Source organism: Crocuta crocuta, unplaced genomic scaffold (genome assembly GCF_008692635.1).
Source record: "Crocuta crocuta isolate KB4526 unplaced genomic scaffold, BGI_CrCroc_1.0 scaffold219, whole genome shotgun sequence".
Lineage (NCBI taxonomy): Eukaryota > Metazoa > Chordata > Mammalia > Carnivora > Hyaenidae > Crocuta > Crocuta crocuta.
In genome coordinates this window covers 3,420,396-3,443,878 of record NW_027551572.1, presented here as the reverse complement: position 1 = coordinate 3,443,878, position 23,483 = coordinate 3,420,396, and the positions used below count along the sequence as shown (strand labels likewise).

The 23,483-nt window shown below is 38.3% G+C and overlaps 1 protein-coding gene across 7 annotated transcripts in view; it reads left to right on the top strand.

Moving 5' to 3' along the window:
- ABCB11 (ATP binding cassette subfamily B member 11) overlaps positions 1–23,483 on the top strand; it is an 83,903-nt gene that overhangs the window by 42,839 nt on the left and 17,581 nt on the right. For 5 of the 7 annotated variants that reach the window (XM_077751085.1, XM_077751080.1, XM_077751082.1 and 2 more), the window contains 8 exons: positions 790–993; positions 2,551–2,721; positions 3,231–3,432; positions 4,441–4,516; positions 9,046–9,148; positions 16,092–16,256; positions 21,581–21,685; positions 21,772–21,933. In XM_077751085.1, coding sequence (XP_077607211.1) covers positions 790–993; positions 2,551–2,721; positions 3,231–3,432; positions 4,441–4,516; positions 9,046–9,148; positions 16,092–16,256; positions 21,581–21,685; positions 21,772–21,933 — 1,188 coding nt within the window. Of the gene's footprint in view, positions 1–789; positions 994–2,550; positions 2,722–3,230; positions 3,433–4,440; positions 4,517–9,045; positions 9,149–16,091; positions 16,257–17,677; positions 18,241–21,580; positions 21,686–21,771; positions 21,934–23,483 lie in introns of those variants that run through there. The other 2 variants (XM_077751079.1, XM_077751084.1) reach the window with 2 other exon arrangements.

Sequence of the window (23,483 nt, the reverse complement as noted above, 5' to 3'; positions counted from 1 at the left end):
ACATACAGTGTGTACAGTGTGCTTTTCGTTTGGGAATAGATTGCCGTGGTTCATCACTTACACACAACACCCAGTGCTCATCATAGCAAGTGGCCTCCTTAATGCCCATCACCCATTTTCCCCTCTCCCCTGCACCTCCCATAAACCCTCAGTTTGTTCTCTGTATTTAAGAGTCTTTTATGGGTTCCCTCCATCTCTCTTTGAAACTATTCTTTTTCTCCTTCCCTTCCCTTATGGTCTTCTGTTAAGTTTCTCAAGTTCTACATATGAGCAAAAACATGATATCTGTCTTTCTCTGACTGACTTATTTCACTTAGCATAATATTTTCCAGTTCCATCCACATTGTTGCAAATGGCAAGATTTCATGAATCTGGTCAGAAAGTTACTGTAAAGCAAGTACAAGATAGAGATCATTTCTAATTTTCTTTGTAGCTTTTGAAGTCCATTTTAGGTCATAAGCCAAAAGATAATAAAAATATACAATACATAGTGAATAACTGATTGATTCCATTGAAGAATTAAAATTTTTTCCATTCCTGGGTCAATTGTGTTAAATTAAATGACCTTTACATCATTAGTGTTTCTACCATGACTTGTCCTGCAGCTATACTTGATTCCAACTATAAATTGTCACCCTTATATAAACAACCTCATTGTAGGAGGAATTATTTTTGTTATAATCTTGCGGGTTTCTATTTCTCCTCCCCATAGGTCAAGTACAACATAGCATTTTGATTTAGAACTCTGAAGGATTCCAAGAGATATGACATTGTGCTTACCTTCTCTAGGTGACTTTGGATGGCCATGACATTCGCTCTCTTAACATTCAGTGGCTTAGAACTCAGATTGGGATAGTGGAGCAAGAGCCCGTTCTGTTCTCCACCACCATTGCAGAGAATATTCGCTATGGCAGAGAAGATGCAACGATGGAAGATATAGTTCTAGCTGCCAAGGCAGCCAATGCCTACAACTTCATCATGGACCTGCCACAGGTACCCCTAGCTTCTCATTCCATAGAGGTACCCAGAAGTTGTAAAAGGGAAAAGAAAAAGTTACACAATACATTTCTTTTCATTTGAATCCCAAATCATTAAATTCTTAATGCCATGTTACATTTAATTCCTGGAAATATACCATGAATTTTCCCCTTTGTCTGAAAACATACTGTTGTTGATATATTAACGATCTACCAAACAGGGGAACTCCCTTTGACAACAACCCAGTCTTCTTACTCTATCTGTTAAGCATTTGTCTAAACAGTAGGTAATTTTTCATGTGGCAATGACTTACACAATGCTCCTTTGCTGCCTACTAATGTTACTGTTCTTTAATTTTCTTGTGCTTAGGCAGCTAATGCTGTGTCCTCAGTATTGTATCTCACATATTCAAAAATTCCTCATTTATCTTCATTTTAAACAATGACAACAAAAACCAACTCCATATTATTATACTTCTATGAATTTTGTGGCCAACAGTCTGCTAAGTCAGAGAAGAATTATTACTAGTTAACATAGTTAACATGGTTAACTAGTTAACATAGTGCTTACTACATACCAGGCACTGTTCTAAGCACTTTACCTCTCATTTGATCCTCAAACCACCTTGTTGACAGCTACTTTACTATTTCCCTTTGTAAAGAGAGAACTAAGAGGTCAAATAACTTGCTCAAAGCAGGAGAGTCAAGGTTCGCACACGGGTGGTCTGGCTTCAGAGTCTGTGTTCTAGATAATTTCCTAATCAGCCTTTTAGATTACCTGTGTGAATAGGATTGCAGCTATGAGTATGGTACAGTCTAACGGTAAAGACTATAAAGCTTTGGAATCAGACTGCCTCCATGCAAGTCCCAGCTTCTCTATTTGTAAGCTCTATAAACTTGGACAAGTTACTTTAGCCCCTTACACTCCATCATTTCCTTACCCATCAGTTGAGGAGAACAGTGGTACCCATCTGTTGGGTCATCTGTAAGGACTAATGAGGTGATATGTGTAAAGAGCTCAGCTCCATGTTTTATACATGGCAAGTGCTCGTGTTGGCAAATAATAAACAAGACAAGAATCTGACATCATTGTGAGATTTTAATATAATTCTAGACATGAAAGATACTCAGTAACTATTTGCTGGAGATGGTAATTATTGTAAAAGCTAGTTTGATCTTAACAATATAAAGACAGCTCTAGTGTTGTGTTTTTCTGTGTTGCCTTGCTAGAGAAAACAGGGAAGAATTTGATATGTGCTCTAACCCTTTAAAATGGGTTTTCAGGACCCTGATCAACTTTTACTTTGGTGGAAACATTTTATTTGAAGTTGAACTAGAGGGAAACATTTATATAGCCCAGTGAAACTGGGAATTAAAGAATAAATCAGTTTCTTTATCTTACACACAAATATCGATCAGACAGTAACCTGTTTCAAGAAAGGGTATTTCTTTCATGAAAGTTGGGCCTGTGAAAATTCATGCTTGAGATAGAAGCTAGAAAGGACCTTGTAATGATCACTGCCAGGAGCCATCAAATTGTTCCTCTTCCTTACTGGTGTCACTTTCTTTCCAGCAATTTGATACTCTTGTTGGAGAAGGAGGAGGCCAGATGAGTGGTGGCCAGAAACAAAGAGTGGCCATTGCCAGAGCCCTTGTCCGAAACCCCAAGATCTTGCTCTTGGACATGGCCACCTCAGCGCTGGACAATGAGAGTGAGGCCATGGTACAAGAGGCACTGAGTAAGGTTTGTTGAAAGTCTGAGTTCATTGTATAAGACCATGTGGAACTGTGCTGTAGGAAAGGCAGCTTGCTGAGAGAGGATGGGGGGAGGTGAAGGGGGAAAGGAGAGAGGGAGGGAGAAAGAGAGGGGAGATGACATCGGTCAGTGTGTCCAGTCTGACTGTTTAGAAAATACGGACTACAATGTTCCTCACAGTTGAATAGAGGTCAGTATGGTTTGTTTCTAGAAGTTACAAATGGAAAGTTAAATCTTGTGAAATCTAACTTATAATATGTGATTTCAAAAATTTCCATTTTGTTTTCAGCTGTTCATTAATAGCAGCAACTGGACCAACATGTGGGTATTCGTGGCCATGATAAGAGTGTGCTGGCCTTTTCTAATGTCTGCATAGCCTATTTAAGGACTTTCCTAAGGTCCAAGACTCCGATTCACTTGTGGATTCTGAGACCATCCAATGTCAATGTCAGCTCCGTCCTACTGTTTGGTTAACAGTACACTGTACATTCTTATAGATTCAGCATGAACATACAATCATTTCGGTTGCTCACCGCCTGTCCACAGTCAGAGCTGCAGATGTCATTATTGGTTTTGAACATGGTACAGCAGTGGAAAGAGGCACCCATGAAGAACTGCTGGAGAGAAAAGGAGTTTACTTCACTCTAGTGACTTTGCAAAGTCAAGGTGATCAAGCTGCTAATGTAGAGGGCATAAAGGGCAAGTGTCTTTTCCAATATATTTGTACAGTCTATAAAGCATTACGTTTGTTAATGCTAACAGTTTGATGGAATTCTATACATTTAAAATACACTGTCTTATTTGTTCTCCCAAAAGCCCTTGGGGGCATTATACAGATGAGAAGAGAAAGATTAGAAGTTCAGGAGATTTAGTTACTTGATCAAGTCAAGGTCTTGTACAGAAGAACGATTTCAATTCTATCCCACACTTTGCAGATAGGAGAGCCTTCCTACAGTGTCCTGCACACAATAGGACCTTTATTCTTACTGATTGATTCAATTAGTTAATGACTAAACATTGCGGTGCTTATTTTCACTAATGTAGATAGCTACTTCAGGCCCTACTGCATCCTTTAATTTTTTAGTCTGAACTTTCAGATTTGGTGCTTGTTCCAGCCTACATTAACCAACCAGTCCAAACTTTCTCTACCGTACCACATCTCGATTTGTGAACTCCACTGGGTAAAACTGCTGTATACATTTAACATGTGTGATTTATTCTGAAAAAAAATATATTTTTAAACTTGGTGTGTCTACCACAGAAACCGCCTATTGTGGGCTTCCTTTAACTTTTTTAATGATTCATCAAATCAGATATCTATTTGTTGGGGATAACACATCAGATATCACACAGTTCAAAAGATTCAATCCCGCTGAGTATTACTTTAACATTTGTTTGTTTTTTTATTTAGTTAAGTAATTTCTACACCCAGTGTGGGACTCAAACTTGCTACCCAGAGATCAAGAGTTACATGCTCTTCTGACTAAGGCAGATAGGCAACCCCTGCTGAGTATTTTTAATTTTTTTTTTGTTGTTGTTCAAATGTGCTGGATAAGTGCTCAGTTTTATTTGTTGCAATAAAGTTAATAGGATGTTTTAGCATCAGACATAGTGATGATAGGCCAGGCAAGCATAGTAAGTTGTTTTATCTTGATATGGTTCTCCTTATTGTATACACTAAGGAATCACTCATGTTGTGTTGCATAGGAGAAGATGAAACTGGAGATGCCTCATTTGGCAGCAAACAGACCTTTTGCAGAGGGAGCTACCAGGCTAGTTTAAGGTAAGCCAGCCATGAGGCAGATTTTAAGGTTTTAAAATATTCTTAGGAGCCCTCTGCAACCCAATCCCTCAGGTAATATCTCAGGTACAACCGGTGTCCCTGAGTGTCACCCCAGGTTTCATGTAATATGAACATGGAAATGAATCCTTGGTTGCTATATATTGACATTTCTGTTTCTAATTCATGGGGATTTTTTTGTTTAACTTTGGCTTCTTAACTTATTGTGGGTAGTATTATGAGAGATTGGCTTTATAATTAAAATGCTTTCATTGAGCTTAGAAAGGGAATTTAAAAAAATCTGTGTTTGGTCTTGTCCCCTAGATCTAACCATGATATGAGGCACTGTTTTTACTGGAGGTCAAGTTCATGGCTTTAGGCCTATTCTTTCACCTACTGAGCTGCAATTGAATTACAAATATTTCTGCTTCCAGAGTGACCCATCTGAATTCAAATCATTCCTTAACTAGATAAAATAAGAACTGTACTTTTTTAGCATTTGAAGAGAATTTCCTAAAACCCTCGCTATTTATTTTTCTGTGGATGAGTATAGGGGTTTTGGCTTTCAAATATATTTTTGGAATACGCCATTAACAAGACTGTAAGTTTTAATCTTTCATTCTGATTTAAGAGTATCAATAAAATAGATCATTTAATGTTAAAATTCTATTTACTAAGAAGAATTCTGCCAAGAATATCTGTCTCTATTCATGAAAATATTATTTAAGACTTTCCTCCCTGAGTTAGGAGGCTGCTAGTAAACAATGGGTGAGAGTAGATTTCTCTACCATTGCCTTTACCATTTCTAGGATATGTAATTCAAGGCTATACTCTGAGCAAAGGCTCAGACAGTATATTGCTTATTGAAAACTGGCTAAAGTGGCTTAAAATTAAACATTTAAGTAACAATTCCAAGTAATTAAGACACAGACTTCCTTTTCCATATTCAAAGGATAATGTCTAGAGTTATTGAATCACTATGTTGCATACCTGAAATTAATGTAACACTATATGTCAATTATACTAAAAAATAGTTTGCTAATTTTATGCTTAGGGTTTTTAATTTTTCCTGTTGAGAACAAGTCTACTCATAAAAATTTCAAGAAATGTTAGTTTTATCAAGTATAGGAGTTAGGAAAATAATAAAGTAATAGCTTCAAATTACTCTATAAAGTCAAAGCTACAGTTGCCAAAATTATTAGGTAGATTTTATAGATATTGGGCATTATGTCTAGCCATGCTTTTCTTCTTTTAACGTTTATTTATTTTTGAAGAGAAAGGGACGAGTGTGAGTGGGGGAGGGGCAGAGACAGGGAGACAGAATCTGAAGCAGGCTCAGGATCTGAGCTGTCAGCACAGAGCCTAACATGGGGCTCAAATGCACAAAAAGTGAGATCGTGACCTGAGTCCAGGTCAGACACTTAACCAACTGAGCCATCAAAGCACCCTTAACCATGCTTTTCTGATTTGAAGAAAAAGAAATTGTAAGAGTCATTAGAATCACAACCTGAGGATACTGCCTACCTTCTTAAACACAGAAAATGACTAGGTGTCTCTTTTGATAAGTAGGCTAACGGTTGCAAAGAGGAAGTGATGTATTTCAAGGTCATTTCAACAAGAAAATAAATATTTTCATAGCTTTTCTGAGGAGCAAAATTCTCCTTGTTGTAAGTAGTTTACTTATAGTTTATTATTAGGACCAAATAACCATTTTTAATATAAACATTTCTTATTTGGCTATTAATTCTCACAAATTCTACTTTGGTGAAAGAGAAATGTAGAAATACAATCTATACACAAAAAGTAGCTATTAGCCTCCTGCAGAAAAAGATTTATAAGTTTGAGTAAGAAGGTCTGTTAAAAATATCTCATTGTGTATGCTGACAGATTTTTTTTTTTTTTTTTTGCTAAAAGATGACTAAATTAAATGTTAATTTGCATCTTATTTCTTTGGCTTAGGTCTTTCTGATGGCTCAGTCTCTGTCTGGCAATATATTTTAGGTTCAAGAACAATTTAGTTGGTAACAGTAACTAATCTCCTAAATAATAATGTTGAGAGAGACAGAGAGAGTGTGAGGATATTTATTCCAGAAATTAGCTGTTTTTATTTGTGGCGACAAGTGGTACTCAGCTTCTGAGGAAGGGAGTGACAGATGTTGCTGGTTTCCTAAAAAAGGCATGGAATAGAATCCTAAGTCTGGTGTCTATGGTGGACCAGAGTGGGCTGGCAGGTAGGCCCATGGTTTTAGTGGGACAGCCTATGTGAGACAGGTGGAATGGTCTGGGAAATAGGGAGGGAGTGACACATAAGAAATATAAGATTAAGATAGTAAAAATCAGAAGGGAAAAGGATATATGTTTTGCCATGTTCAGAATTGGGAGGAAGTTAACCATATTTCCTTTTCCATATACTCCTACATTGGCTTCCAAAGCTCTGAGCTTCTCTTCAGGCCATGACCTTACATCTCAGCCCTACTATGATGCACTCTGCTCTCTCCACTTGACACATGCCTATTCCCCATGCTTTCTGAAGAAGACTTTCTTTCTTTCTTTCTTTCTTTCTTTCTTTCTTTCCTTCCTTCCTTCCTTCCTTCCTTCTTTCTTTCTCTTCCTTCCTTCCTTCCTTCCTTCCTTCCTTCCTTTCTCTCTCTCTTTCAGAGAAGACTTCTTGACCGTAGTTACATAACCCAAAGAAGTAACTCTATTGCTGGATAGTCTCAGGCCAGGTGGGAGGGAATTGGGGTGTCCTAGAGGGCAGCTTGATAACAAGGAGGCAGAGTGAGGAGTGGTTTCATGCCTGGTCATAATGAGACTCGGCAAGAGCATGAATGTGTAAGAGCAAGGAAGAGAGAGGACTTGAGATACATGCACCTTGTTGAACCTGGGTGACAAAGTGGGTGGCAGTGCCACTAATTGGACATGGGAACAAAATTGGATGTGCTAGTACCTTCTCCAGAAGGCCAGATGAGCATGTATAATAGACAAGCCCCACCTTGATATCTGTCTTCACCTAACTTCACCTGGATACAAATGATACAGAGAGACTTGTGAATGGCTTGGTCTAGATTACTCTGAAACAGTTGATGCTGGTCTCATTGCCTCTAGCATCTCTCTCCTTACACCTTCTTACTTCAGATTAGGTGCTTTGAGAATGTAACACCCTCTTCTCAAGTCTTCAGCATTACCTCCATCGGTTTAGACTGTATTTGCAAATGACTGAAAAACCTAACCAAACCTGCTTTAATTTTTAAAGGGAGAGAATCAGTTTACATAACTAAGTAGTTCCAAGGAAGCTTTAGCTTCAGGCAAGCCTGGGGCTTCAATATGTGATGTGTCCAAGATACATATAGTTTCTCTCCCTTTCTCAGCTCTACCTTTTTTCCCTTCTTCTTCTGCTTGCTTCATTTTTCAGGAAGCTTCTTTCCTTGAGGGTCTTGACATGATTGCCAGTGACTCCTAGTGCTGGCTATTTTCAAGTTTAACCTAGAGGAGAGTAGGAGTCTTCTCAGAAATCTCAGGAAAAAAACAAAGCCATCTGAACCAATCTCTTCCTATATCTGTTCTATACTAAGTATATGTAATGAGGAACCCTATTCTCTCCTGACTCCATGCTTTTCTATTTATACTTTTTTCTCAAGTAGAAATGCTCTTCTTCTAGCCTACAAATACCCAAGTCCTACCTTGGCTTTCATGCTAACACCATGTATTTCTGCCATGTATTTCTTATTCCTTTGAATTTCCATAGTTTTTAGTCAAACCTGCCTTACAGCACTTAACACATTCTTCCTATGCCAGGATTGGGTACATGTTTTGCTCTTCTCTAAGATTTTAAACTCCTTGAGGGAGAAGTCTGTCATTGTCCAGTCTTTGTAGTGCACACAGCCCTTGGCATTGGTTTGCATGCTATAGATGCCCAATAAACCTCTGTTAAATGAATAAATGAGTGAATTAACACATCAACTAAATTTTATTTTAATAAGCTATTTGTTACTTAAGTGTATTTCTAGGGCCAGTACTTAGTCTAAAAAAAAAAAATCTCACGAGGAGCCCTATTTTCCTCCTCCAAGCTCATTTGTATCCAGGTGGCCTAACACTAAAGTAAAACCAAGTGCAACTACAGAGAGAAAATGATACCCAAACTACAACCTGCAACCAACAGGGAGGTAAAGATGCCAGGGCTTTGCCCTGGTAGCAATTAGCAGACCATGTGGATTTGGAATGGATTTGAGTCTTGAACCTTGTTTTGGAAGACTGATGGGACAGCTTTCCTCTCCTTCTCTCCCTCCCTCCTTGAGCACACTCTGAATCAGAGTTTAGTTTAGCTTGGGGCCCAGAGCAGCCAATCTAATTAGCTATGCCATAAGAATAGTTCTGTCAGACCTACCCAGGAAGCTGCCTTACCTGGTTACTATGTGACCTACCAAGAGTTTCTATTTATTTGACACATATTGATGTAAGCCTCAACACCAGTTAAGTCCTGTTCCAACCTGCCCATAATCTACAGACTCTTTCATCTTTCTGTTTATTTACAGAGCTTCAATCCGGCAACGCTCCAAGTCTCAGCTTTCTTACCTGGTACCTGAGCCTCCATTAGCTGTTGTAGATCATAAGACTACTTATGAAGAAGACAGAAAGGTCAGGCACCAGTCACTCTTGGGGATTGGACACAGTCTTTCCTGGGGACTATTGCATGACCTTTAAATCTGACAACATGAGTTTTTAAGGCATATATCTAGTAATGTTTGCTAAATCAGATTAAATGGGAGAATCCATGAGGATCTGATGAAAACTCTAAATTCCACACAATATGCTAAAAGAAAAACAGATTAGTTAATTACATTTAAGAACATCTGATAACTGAAAATGGACTAAAATGGTTAATTAATAATTTGAGATGAACCATTGTAATAGACATGGGAAAATTATATATACTTAGATTATTTGGTCATACGTATATTATTTTAAAGTTTTTAAGAACACTTGAAAACAATTTTTCTCAAATTTTTCAATCTTCTTCTTAAATTATAATAACCTTGGCAAAAATGTTTACTCAGCCAAGGTGTTTGGCAAAGTTAGCATAATTTTTTAATTAACAGAAAATGATTAGGTTTCATGGACAGTTGTTTACTTCATATACCTATACACTAATTTTTTGAGGATGTATCTAAACTTAACATTATCAGTTTTAATATAATTCAAAATAACACAAAAATGAAAGAGACAGGTGAGGAATAATTAACAGATGTAGCAATATTTCTTCCTAGGGACACAGGAAGTAAGATTGTGGACATCTTAGTTTCACATCCATCTCCGTCCTCAAAGCCTTTCTTAATCTCTGAACTTAATTCTTCAAAATGATAGTCTCACTTTCAATCCCAAACTACTCTTCATTTGAAATGTTTCATGGCAGCTTTCTTATTGAGCCTTAATTGAGGTCACATTGTCTTTTTAAAAAGTTTTTTTAAATGTTTATTTATTTTGGAGAGAGACAGAGAGACAGAGAGACAGAGTGCAAGCGGGGGAGGAACAGAGAGAGAGAGGGAGACACAGAATCCGAAGCAGGCTCCAGGCTCTGAACTGTCAGCCCAGAGCCTGACGTGAGGCTTGAATTCACAAACTGCAAGATGATGGCCTGAACCAAAGTGAGACGCAACCAACTGAGCCACCCAGGCATCCCGAGGTCACGTTGTCTTATTCTTTTACTAGATTACAAGCTTCTTAAAGATAGTGAGTATATATTATTTGTGTTTGCATCAACTTGGGCACTTAGGCCAGTGCCCTGCACCTATTAGGATATCAGAAGATTTAAAAACTAGGATGAAAATCACATTTCTACAATGAAATAAGCCCCAAACCACAAGATTTATCAAAGCAAATAAGTCAGAAAGCATTTTAATTACAAGCACATCCATTATGCATGATGTAATTTCAAACTGTCTTTAAAAAATTTTAAATGAGAATCTGTTTTGGAAGTAATTATAAACCTTTGTTCACAGTGATGAATGTGGAATAAAGCACAGTCTTCCTTATGATCTCATGAGTATGACAGAAGGTTATTAATGCTCTCTCTTGATTTTAATATATTAGGAATGAACACATATCCAGTAGAGTTGGTTTAAGTAAATTTCATAGAAAAACACTGAGGAGCAGCAGGATGAATCACAGAGAGAGCAAGCATGGTTGTTTACTGTATCTTCCCATTAAGGACTCAACTTCTCTTCTAGATCTAGAAATAGTTATTTCGTTTATGTCCATGACGCTGCCACCAATAACAACAAGATGCCTTATATAAGGAGTCTAGTGAAGTTCCCAGGGACAAAGAAGCAAATACTACGTTGATTTCAAAATGTAACAGTACCAATCATATTTGACTTTTGCATTTTTATGCTTTTGTCTACTTTCTGTTACTATTTGACAACAAAAGTGAGAGAGGAAGGAAAAAAGGAAGGAAGGAAGGAAGAAAGAGGGGGAAGGAAGGAAGGAAAGAAAGAAGGAAAAGAAAATCTGATTTTGTTGTTGAAACTGGCAGGTGGCCTGCCATAGCTGTAGAGATCAGATCCCTGAAGATCTGGAGATCAGATTCCCACAGCGTTCTTATGATGTTGAAGAAACTCAAAAGGGAACCATTTACATAAGGAGGAAATCTAAATCAAATATAAAGACTAGTTAGAGAAAAAAAAAATGCTCCATATAATATTCTACATATCAGCATTGTGAATTAGAATGGAATAATTAAACTCAATTAAATGTAAACCACTGTAATATTTAAAAGATGTCACTTTATATTCTCTCTCTAGTTAAGAGAGAAAAAGGAAGGGGAAAATATGTCAGGAAAGTCATTGTGATTTTGTGAAAGCTCCAAGAAAATGAAATCTTATGCTTATATTAAGACTGCTTAATTTGTATGGTAATTACATTAGAATTTTTTAGATTTAAATTAACTAATTTTTTAAAAAAGAAACAATGGAATAGGGTTGATAAAATTTAATTTATGGAATTTCTAATCTCAAGTAATGTTTGAAAGTACTTTAAACACATGGCGTATTGTGATCCCAAGTAGATTTTAAAGCATTTTAAAAGTTAACTAAATTCTGCAAGCCCAAACACTGGCAAAATCCTTTCTTTTTCTCATTTTATGGAGAAATTCTAACCTTAATCTGTTAATTGGGAAGTGTGCTGTTAGTTACAGTGCAAAAGGTTTACTTACATAAAGGAATTATCTCCACCTTGTGGTCTCTCAGAGTTTTCACTCTGAACATTTAGAAGAGAAGGTTGCATAAAGAGCTTGTGCTTTCAAACTCCAGGTGCAGTTACATGGGACCAAGTTCTCCTAGTTTGCCGGTAACAGAGCTAAAACTTCAGCCCATTTCTTCTCACTCACCAAGCTGCGGTTTGGGTCCCCATAAGTGGAGTCAGGTCTTAGCTATAATGCTGATAGAAGTAAGTGGAGGATTAGGGGACAACAGCAGCCAAGAGGTCCCAATCTCTGATATTGAGCCATCTCTCTTAGGGAAACTAACTAACAAAGTAGGATCTATATGAAATCAAGTCAAGGTCAAATGTTTGGAACCCATCACTTCATCACAGCTAACTTAGAAAATAGGGTTCAAGCATTGGTTAGGAGGACAGAAACAAGACCCTTACAAATGACTATTACCATATGTTCATTTGGAGAATCTCTGCTCCTTTGTCATAATTCCCCTTTCTTATCCTCAAATCATAGAGTCATTCTTGAGGCAGGAGACCCCATGGATTGGCATGCAGAAACCAGCGTAACAAGGTATAGAAAGCAGAACATAAGATTTAAGTAGGTAGGAAGTTGTATTTTCACCTAACCTACAAAAGGAGAGGGAAGGAAGGAAACTGAGAAAAGCGCAGTGTCTACCATCGAACCATCTGCGTAGTAGGTGAGCTCAGTATTTCTTTTAATAGATATTTTGTTGCATGTATGCACCATGGATATAAAAGCTTCATTCATTCTTTCTTCCAATAAATATTAATTGGACATCTATTGCATGCCAGGGACTGTGTTATGGATGTGGAGATGAACTAGAGTCACTGTTCGTCTCCCTGCACTGGAGTTGCAAGCAGGATTCTATATTTTATCTAGCAGGATACTTTGTTACATATAATACATATATGTGCATGTGCAACTTGACACTGCCATGATAAAGGCAGGAACTCTGTAGTAAGGGAACACATCAACTTTTATAATTTTATCCCTCTCTGTGAGTTACTGGTTTGCTACGGATACAGGGAAGATGGATAAATTATGTTTAGCTTTTTTTTAGATGACTAAATTTGTCTTTAGCTTTGCAAAAATCAAAGGAAAAAATCTTCTATACATAATGGCTTTATATTTTGCTCTCTTCTATTCTATCATTCTTTTAGTTATATTAAGTAAGTCAATTACTTAGCGACAGATTTTCTAGTTTTTGCATCATTCAGGCTTGATGGTGAATTTGGGTGGGGCAGTCAGAAGACAGTTTCCTTTAATTTTTTTAATGTGTTTTATTTATTTCTGAGAGAGAGAAAGAGAGACAGTGTAAACAGGGGGAGGGTCAGAGAGAGAGGGAGACACAGAATCAGAAACAGGCTCCAGGCTCTGAGCTGGCTGTCAGCACAGAGCCCGATGGGGGGCTCAAACCCACGAACCGTGAGATCATGGCCTGAACCGAAGTCAGACGCTTAACCGACTGAGCCACCCGGGCGCCCCAAGACAGTTTCCTTAAATCAAACTTCTAGTCAAAGGGGACAAAAGAAAATTACTCAAATCAATTAAATTTTGCCTCTTTTTAGTTTATCTTAAATAATAACTCCCGGAAAAAAAATCACTTCATGTTATTTTAAAATGTCTTAGGTATTGTTGTTTAGGGTTAAGGATGCCTTCAAGAATCCAAAGGCCAGAGAAATTTCTGTCATGTCAGGCTGTGAGTGGGCTGTTTTGTGGGGCAATGGTTCCGGGAAATGTTGGAGTTTAATGTGCCTGGATGGTAGAACACAGCTGATACTTTCTAAACCTATAATCTTGGAATCCTAGGCACTCAGCTCGTAGTCCTGGGGATTGTACACTGCTGGGAATCTTGCATACTGGGCTTTCCTACTGGAATTACCTAAGGAGCATTCTTTTTTTCATTTTTATTTATTTATTTATTTTTTTTACAAATAGTTTATTGTCAAATTAGTTTCCACTTAACACTCAGTGCTCATCCCCACAAGTGCCCTCCTCCATGCCCATCCCCCCTCCCCCCCCACATCCATCAGTCCTCAGTTTTTGTCAGCATTCAAGAGTCTCTCATGGTTTGCCTCTCTCCCTTTCCCCCACCATTTCCCCCCTTCTTCTCCCCCTTGTTCCTCCGTCAAGTTCCTCCTAATCTGAGGAGCATTTTTAAACACAGATTCACACTCAGGCTTACTAAATTAGAATTTCTGGTGATAGGCCCCAGAAATCTATATTAAAATATTTTTTTCTAAGCTTGTCTATTTTTGAGAGAGAGAGAGAAGCAGAGTGTGAGTGAGGGAGGGGCAGAGAGAGAGGGAGACACAGAGTCCGAAGCAGGCTCCAGGCTATGAGCTGCAGCACGGAGCCCGATGTGAGGCTTGAACCCAAGGACTGCAAGATCATGACCTAAGCTGAAGTCGGACACTTAACCGACTGAGGCACCCAGATGCTCCCCAGGACTCTATATTTTCTTAATCATTGATCCCCATGAGTCTGGCAAGCATCCTGATCTGGACACCAACCGCTATCTAGAACTGTAGAGGGTTTAACTTTTGCTGTAGCGCTAGGTATCAGGTTAGCCTGACACAGTTTCATGGATGCTGGCACAAATACATAAGAGCCCTCAGCCAGGGACTAAAAACTTTATTACCCACAGCAAGAGTGGCAGCCAGAGTGCATCGTTTGTACTGGTTTCCCAGCCCAAACCCAGGCTTAAAGAGAGTCAGATGATACTAGCAAATGAAGGGGATGTTTAGGAGAGGAATCCTGAATTTGAGGAACTTGACTCTTTCATAATGGGTACTAAGCACATCTGCTTTTTTCTTGGGATGAAGACACCATCTTTGTCTTCCAAGGCTATTTGCTATGTAAACACCCTTGAAAAAATACTCTAAATAAAGGCAATCAGTGATTCTGCCTAAGATGTACAGAGATATAAGATATCCATAGAGAACTGCCTCCCCAAAATGACTTGGTCCAACAATCTCATTTTGAGAATGAGGTAACTGAGCCCCAGGAAGCTAAATTGCTTTGTGATGTATTCCATAGGTGACTCCATTGGGCTCAATCAAGAACCCTGTTCTTTCCATGTTTGTTCTAGGCATGCTTTCCTAGGCACCTCTCTTCCTCTCTGGAATTGATTTCCTAGAGTTAGTAGTCTGTGAGAGATTAAATTATTGAACAGAATGATTTGCTACATGAGTGTCTAGTAATGACAAGTGCAGATGTTGAGGGCAGGCCAAGGGAGAATTTGAAATGGGGTCAACAAGAAATCCATCACCAGCCAAGCTGCCTTTCTCCATCCAGCACATTTGGCTTGCAATGATAATGACATAGCATGACACAGGCTTTATTTAAACTGAATTGGTAATGTGGTCTTTGACTTCATAGGCAAAGGAAAGTATCTGAAGTTCCTTGCTGTTGTCTGTTTCTGACATTCAGCTACCTAATGAAAGAGAGCACTAATTAATAGTTTTGTAGTCCATTTGTTATAATATTTTAATAGAAAAATTAAAAAAGTTAATGCAAATCTATATAAGCCAACCAAAATCCTTTCTTACATGAAGTCAGTAATAAATTTAATAAAATGTCCTAAAGATCAAGCACTGAGTAATATCTGAGGAAAATGATAGTAAAAATGATGGGGTCCTGAGTATAATATTTGCTTTCAAGAGGATAAAAATTTGTTAACTTTGACACTTTGATGATAACTAAAGAGATCAGAATAGGGAACTATTAAAATAATTTTCACTCATTATGAAGAATATGTAGAATTTAGAAATCCTGAATGGATTACCATATACTTCTGGAGACTAATTAAGAAAAACCTTACAGAAAGCATGTAAATTATAACTATTACACCATTTAATAAATTTTAATAATTACTTTGCCTTGTCTCAGATATACTGGCCTGCCTCAGAGCTTTAGGTAGTTACTAGACGGACATTTTTTAAAGGACAAACCTTAAAATTCTTACGAGTTCTCAAATATGTAAATACCACTATAGTACAAATATTTTAAATGGGGGGGTTATTTTATTGAAAGTTCCAACATATCTATTACTCCCCTAGAGTTAACACATATGCACTGTGACATGAAAACCACAAGCTCACCCTGAGGTGAGTGTCCGTGTAACTCGTCCCTTCCAAGTCACAGCATGGTCTCAAGCAATTCAAAACCATTTTGTACAACACAACGCATCACTGCATCTTATAGATCTCTGAAGTCGCCCATAACCAATCAAACCATGACTTTTAAATTTGTGAATGCCAAAGGGTCTGCTGTATAATAAAAGAATATATCAAAAATGTCTGTGTGTACCTCTGGATGACTAATGTAATCCTTTCTCCCCTCAAGGACGAGGATATTCCTGTGGAAGAAGAAATTGAACCTGCCCCAGTTCGGAGGATTCTGAAATTCAATGCTCCAGAGTGGCCCTACATGCTGGTAGGGGCCGTGGGAGCCTCTGTCAATGGGTCAGTCACACCTCTCTATGCCTTTTTATTCAGCCAGATTCTTGGGGTAAGCAAGCGGTTGGATTAACTTTATTCTCCTCATATTTTTTTTGTTTTTCCATCATTGGGTATTGTCATGTTTGATAGGCTGGCTCTGTTATTTTCATGGATGTAGCTTTATTTTCCTCATAAAGGATTAAAAGTGCCTTGATTCTCCACTGCACAGAAGACATGAAGGTGAAGCTGACCACCGTCATTTGGGCTGGCAGGTTGCTCATCCAGCCATCATGTCTGCGAAAAACTGCTCTGTGGCTACACATTTAGTATTAGAAGAGAGCAATTTCCCTATATGCAAACAAAACCAGAATGCAAAGTAGGTTTGTTGAATAATACAAAAGGATTTAAGGGCCGTTTTGATCTTGCTGAACAGCTGAGGTGCAAAGGCTGGCTTATAAAAGCAGGTGTTAGTGCATGTGTAGTTCTCTTTGCCGATTGCACCTTTGAAATGGCAAGGCTGGGGAAGAAACAGGAAGAGGAGGAGAGAAGTATAATAAGGCGTGGATGAAAAATGAACTTATTTCAATGTTCACTTTCTAGGGGTTTTTATACACTCCATCTGACTTCGTTGCTATAATAAAAATAATAATAATTATAAACATTAATACTAAGTACTTTATAAATAATAGTTCACTAAATTTTCCTAGTTAACCATCTGAGGTAGGTATTCTTACTGGTCCTGTTTTACAAAAAAAGCGAATCAAGTTATACAGAGTTTAGGATAGCACGTAATGGATCTGGGATTCAAATCTCCAGAACCTGGAGGTTCTAAAAGAACTTTATCTTTTCAAAATCAGGTATGAAAACGCTGCCAAGTTTCCTCAGTTGAAATTTACGGCCTCCCTCCCCCCAGATCCTGTGAGATCAACAAGGAGGCAAACCTAGAATCTAGATAACTTTATTAATTTGTTCATGGTGACGCAGGAGTTAATTAGTTGGTAGGATGAGAACTAGGACACAGCTTTTCCCAAGTCTAGCCTCAAGGGTTTGCCAGTGCACCGCAAAGTCAGGGCTTACTAAGAGTCTTGAGGTTTACTTTCCCTCTAATCTCTGTTTTGCGGCTTCTCTGGAAGGTCCCAACCAGAAAAATGTCCCCACAGGCATGAATCATACAGAAAGACCCAGAGAGTCCATAAAAAAAACAAACGAACAAAAAAACACAAAAAAACCTCACACAAGTCATTTTTGCTGGGAGGGCCTGAGCCACCAGTTTAATTTTCATACTGCCCCCTTGTGGTAAGTGAGGAAATCATGTGAATGTCATGAGGCAGGAAACTGGAAACCAGGACCTTCTACTCTGGTAAATTGAATTTCTGGTTATTTGAAGCCCTTTATGATGAAAATTCTTTAAATAATTAATTTATATTCCTTAATGTCTGGTAAGTACAATATCTTAAAAATAATATAAATTTTCTTTTATTGACTCAACAGGTGTTTGCTGATTATCTTCCACAGACTCTCTGCTAGGAACTTGGGATTGCAGTATCAGCCATGGTGCCTTCTCTAGAAGGCACTAGAAACTCTAGTCTGTAAGAAAGACAGATATTAAACAGAAAAATCTAGTCATAATTCAACAAATATGTATTAATTAATTTTGGTTTGCCAGACATTATTGCAGGGATTGAGGACAGAGTGAGAAACAAGAAAACTAATGCCCTTACCTGCTCTCATAAAGCTGACATTCTAGTAGGGAAAGGCTCTGGAAATGCATCTCACTGGGTAGTGGTGAGATGCAGAGGATGTGGTGTATAGGGTTGAATCTGTAAAGACATTTGCCCTAGATGTTTGCTTTTTAAAATAAATCCAGAATACCACCTTCTTTGCTGAGTATCACTTTCTTAAAAACTTGGGTAAAGACTATACTCACTCAGCTTCACCCAAACCCTCTGTATACCAGCTCCTCTTGGATTCCCAGCCAGGAGATGCTTTTTTCCTGAAACTAGCTCTTCTAGTTACTTCTTGAGCACTGTATGCCCTGGGGTCATGCCATGCCATGCCATTTCTCTGGGCCTTGGGTTCTTCAACTATAAAGGAAAGGATTGACAAAAAATGGTTCCTAAAATAACTTCCAGCTCCAGGAGTCTATGAAATGGCCAAGTCAGAAAAAAACCTGAGGATTCAGCTATAACCCCTGCTCTCTAGAGCAGCTTCTAGCTGTTGGTAGTGAGAATGGTTATGTGATTCTTCTGTTCACAACCAGAAATCCTAGGAAAAACTTGGCTTGAGCCATAAGGCTTTTTTCACTTCAGGGCTGTAGTACCAGAGTAGCAGGATCTGGTTGGTGAAATCCAAAGTCTGCTTATGGTTAATGTTCTCACTGGGTTGTATTTGCTAAGAGAATGGTGCTGAACAAAGTACTGCTTCTCCTCTCTGATGAAGAGGATCGTTTCTGTTGGCCTCTTGCATAATTATCTCATATTCATCAGTAGATTCATGATACTTTCATCTCACAGGGTAGGATCATAAGTCAGATAATAGTCTGTTGGTAATTGTGCGGTTTTCATTCTGACATACCTAAAGGCCACAATACTCACATTTGGTGTATTGAGACCACAGTTTGGAACATAGTCCCAGCAAATGATTGGACACTATTAGGATCCTGGTCTCTAATCTAGTAATGCATCAATACACACATAAAACATAATTTATCTGATTCACTTTCCATGGGTCTATTTGACTTGGAACGTGTACAGGTGTTCCAAGCACAGCAGTGTGGATGTAGCATGCTAGGAAAAAGCATGAACTTTGGAGTCAGCCAGCCCTGGATTTGTAGTAAGTCTCTGCTCTGTATTCTCTGTGTGCATTCAGGCAAGTGGCTTTTCCTTGAAGAGTCTTAGTTTTCTCATCTGTAATATGGGACAAGAAAATCTACCTTACTGGGTTGTTTTCAGAAGCCTAATTTAAGGGAATCTTCACTTAAGTTAAAAGTAGGTGCAGTTACACATTTGGCACCTGGTAAATAGCAAGAGTTTAATGAATAATTGTTTTCTCTTTAAACAAACTTGCCATTATAAAAATAGCACAGATGTATTCTAGAGGAGCCTATGGATGGGTAGCCTTTTGGATTGCATTTCAACAAGAAAGAACTCAGCAACAAAGAACTCATGGAGTAGAATTTTGTGAAAGAAAAAAGAAGTTATGGATAGACAGATGCCCAATCTTGAACTGGACAGTTGTTTGGATTTAACATTAGCCAAACACTCTTTTTTAACATGGACAAGATGAGTAATGCCAAGAGCCAAGACAGCCTGCCAAGAAGAAAATCACTGGAATCTCAAAAAATAGGCATTTCCTTATCTAATAATAACCATTAGCTAAATGAACTTGGACAGAAGTTTTGATGTTTGGGGCTCTAGTTTGCCATCTCTAGAATAAGAGTTAAACTGGCTAATCTGCACTTCTACAGTCCTATGGTCCATAATTATAATAGGTGACATGAGGGAGGAATGGAAATGTGACATCACTGTTTGGGGCCTGGGGGATTTGTATAATGATTTTTAAAATCAAACTGCAACAGGTCTTTAAATCCCTAAATTTATAAACTCTGTAAAGTAACATATGAGTTATTCAATGCTGGGAAGAATGACCTTGGAATCTTCCAAACTCACTTCCACCTGTATTAAGAACCGTGAAGACCCTAGAAACTATCCCAGAAAGAGTAAATCTTATTAATCTAGAACTCCTGTCTCCACATTTGAAGTTGTTGTGATTATTTGAATAGGTTACTTTTGCTTTACAAAAAAGGGCTTGTTAATGGAGTAGTATACATTGTTTTCAAGAGACTTATTTGGTATATAACAGGCACTCAATAAGTATGTATTGAAAATGGTTTCTTTTGAGCCACTGCTTGTTAGCCTTGTTCTAGTGGCTTAAATTAATTTAGAACAATAAATAAAGTTCTCTAATGTGTACTTTTTCTGAACTCAGAGTTCTCTCACCTCAGCCCAAATTAGGAAGTTTTGTTGTACCTAAAATCCATTTCATTGTAGGGCAATCTCATTAGAATATGCAGCTGCTCTTTCCATTTTCTTATTGTAACAGCGTAGTCTCCAGTCAGTTACTTTAGCATACATCTGCAAGTTCAGAATACACTTCTAAAGTATAGTTTACTATTTATTATGAACTAAAAAAAAAAATATTCACAATGTCCATAGTTTTTTGGGGGGGAGTGGAGTATGTTTTCAACTTCTCCTGATTTATTCTAATTTTTTAAATGTTTTTATTTATTTCTGAGAGAGAGAGAGACAGCGTGAGCAGGGGAGGGTCAGAGACAGAGGGAGACACAGAATCTGAAGCAGGCTCCAGGCTCTGAGCTAGCTGTCAGCACAGAGCCCGACGCAGGGCTCAAACCCACAAACCGTGAGATCATGACCTGAGCTGAAGTCGGAGGCTTAACCACCCAGGCACCCCTACTTCTCCTGATTTAGAAACAACAACCTCTGGGACACCTGGGTGGCTCAGTCAGTTGAGCATCCCACTTCGGTTCAGGTCATGAATTCAAGGTTCATGGGTCCCAGCCCCGTGTCACGCTCTATGTTGACAACTCAGAGCCTGGAGCGTGCTTCAGGTTCTGTGTCTCCCTCTCTGTCTGACCCTCCTCCACTGCTCTCTCCCCCCCTCTCTCTCTCAAAAATAAATAAACATTAAAAAAAAGAAACAACAACCTCAGCCTCAGATAGACAGAAAGTGTTTTTTCTCCTAAGCCAACACAGTTAATAGCTAGTTGCTTTTTTAATGATACATATACATACATATATGTATATAAGTATATGTATGTATATGTACACACACACACACACACATATGTAATAACAGAGTACCTGAGTGGGAAAATCATCTTTATTGCTTCTGTTATGTGAGAAGGACAGAGGTCATGATAATACTTTGTGCTTTGTTCCAGAAAACATTCTCATCTTCCCTCCTTCCTTCCTTCCTTCCCTCCCTCCCTCCTTCCTTCCCTCTTTCCTCCTTCCCTTCTCCCCTCCCTCCCTTCCTTCATTCTTTCCTTCCTCCCTTTCTTCTCTACCTTTTTACACACAGGATTTGAGATATTTAATCATATTTTTCATCTGTATCAATGAAAAGCCAACACAATTGCCTACATCAGGCCAAGAAACAAGACAAAATTTCTGCAAATTGTAGCTATTGGTTTTCGTTTGCCAAGCTTCCTTCTTACAAAGAATTAAAATACACATATTCATAGCTAACTTTGGTTTAATTACTGGTATGTTCTCTTAATCTGATGCTTAAGAGAGATTCCTTTTAAACATATGTTATTTATTTTGCTGTTGTTTGTAATAATAAAGTAACATCTTTGCTTACTCTCTTGCAAAGACATTTTCACTTTCTGATAAAGAAGAACAAAGGTCTCAGATCAATGGTGTGTGCCTGCTTTTTGTAGTATTGGGCTGTGTATCCATTTGCACTCAGTTTCTGCAGGTAAGGAGTTTTATTTTTAATAAGTGATTTAGCTATTTTCTCCCTTTTCATGTTAAAATATCACTAAAGATTCCTTTATATTTTAGGAATATGCTTTTGCTAAATCTGGAGAACTCCTCACAAAAAGACTACGTAAATTTGGTTTCAGAGCAATGTTAGGGCAAGACATTGGCTGGTTTGATGACCTCAGAAATAGCCCTGGGGCACTTACAACAAGGCTTGCTACAGATGCCTCTCAAGTTCAAGGGGTAAGCTATGGGGGGAAACCAGGGGTGTTATTAACTGGAGTAAATATTCTTTCCTTTGAGTATTCTGATAATTACTTATGTGTTTCCCATGAAATAGGACCTCATGGGACTGAGATGCCCCAGAGCCACATTTTCCACCATTTCCAATGCTGCCAAACAGCAGTGTGTCTCAGGCAATGTCTAGAATCAGTGCCATGAGTCCAAATCTGTCTGGGTTTTAGATTTCATGGGAGTCTAGCAAATGAGAACTTTCCTATACTCATTTCTCACATCATTTTCAGGCCCAAAGGCTCAGATTTCACAAGACTTAATAGCGCCCCCCAGAGAGTGGAAGCAAAGCATGTGTGGAAGAAAGCCTCCTTACATAAGTGCCCCAGGGTGCAGGTAGTCTTTGGAAAAGAGAAACTATTCTGAGTTGCCCCTGCAAAAGGCCAGTAAAGAAACTGAAGGGAAGCAGTAAATGATTGCCATCTAGAATCTTGAGTCATTCATAGAGGTTTCTCAACCTCAGAACCCGCAGCCTTGTCCAGGGGACTTGTACATGTATAAGGCGAGGCAATACCTTTAGCATACCAGGGGTTTGTATTAAAGTGACGAGAGTCAAATGTGCCATCCAGAACCTCTACTCACTTTCTGTGGGAAGGGAGGGAGGGAGGGAAGAAAGAGAAAGGAAAAAGAAAACCACAGCTTATTTGTAAGTTTCTTAGAAGAAAAAACTCCCTGGATTGATGGTGCTGTACTGTAAGTCTTGACTCAATATGGACAAAGATATGGGAGAATTTCTGAAGAATATGGAATCTTCTTCCTCAGAGCTTTTTTCTATGTATACATGTTTCTTACAGTCTCTGGGTCACACTCCATTTTTCATTTTGTAATCTTTCTGTTTTTCCCCTACAAAAATCTGCTGTGGGCTTATTTTGGTCATTACATATTTTTCTACAGTAGATTTTTGATGGATGCATAATTCATCATTTTAATGTATCATCATTAAAGAATTTCTAATTTAAATGCTTTCTCTTTCTGTATTTTCCCCTTATAAGCAACTTCTATCATTTTACATCAAGCTTGGCACATCCTTATTTATTTTTTGTTTTTGTTCTCAAAATAAAGTCACTGGATCAGAGTATATGATTATTTTGAAGGGTTTTAATGTGCATTGCCTTACTGATTGAAGAAAGTTTGTAGCAATTTCACTTTTACCATCTGAGTATTCTAATATCCAGTTTACCTGACACTAGAGTTTAGGTTAAATAAATAAGCTATAACTTTCTCTCTTCTATTTGTGCATCCTTCAATCTACAAGGCACTTTTAAAAATTTTTAAAAATTTTTACTGTTTATTTATTCTTGAGAGAAAGAGAGCATGAGCAGGGAAGGGCAGAGAGAGAGGAAGACACAGAATCCGAAGCAGGCTTCAGGCTCTGAGCTGTCAGCACAGAGCCCAATGTGGGGCTTGAATCCACAAACTGAAATCATGACCTGAGCCAAAGTCAGATGCTCAACCGACTGAGTCACCTAGGTGCCCCGAGGAGATTCTCTTAAGCAAGACAA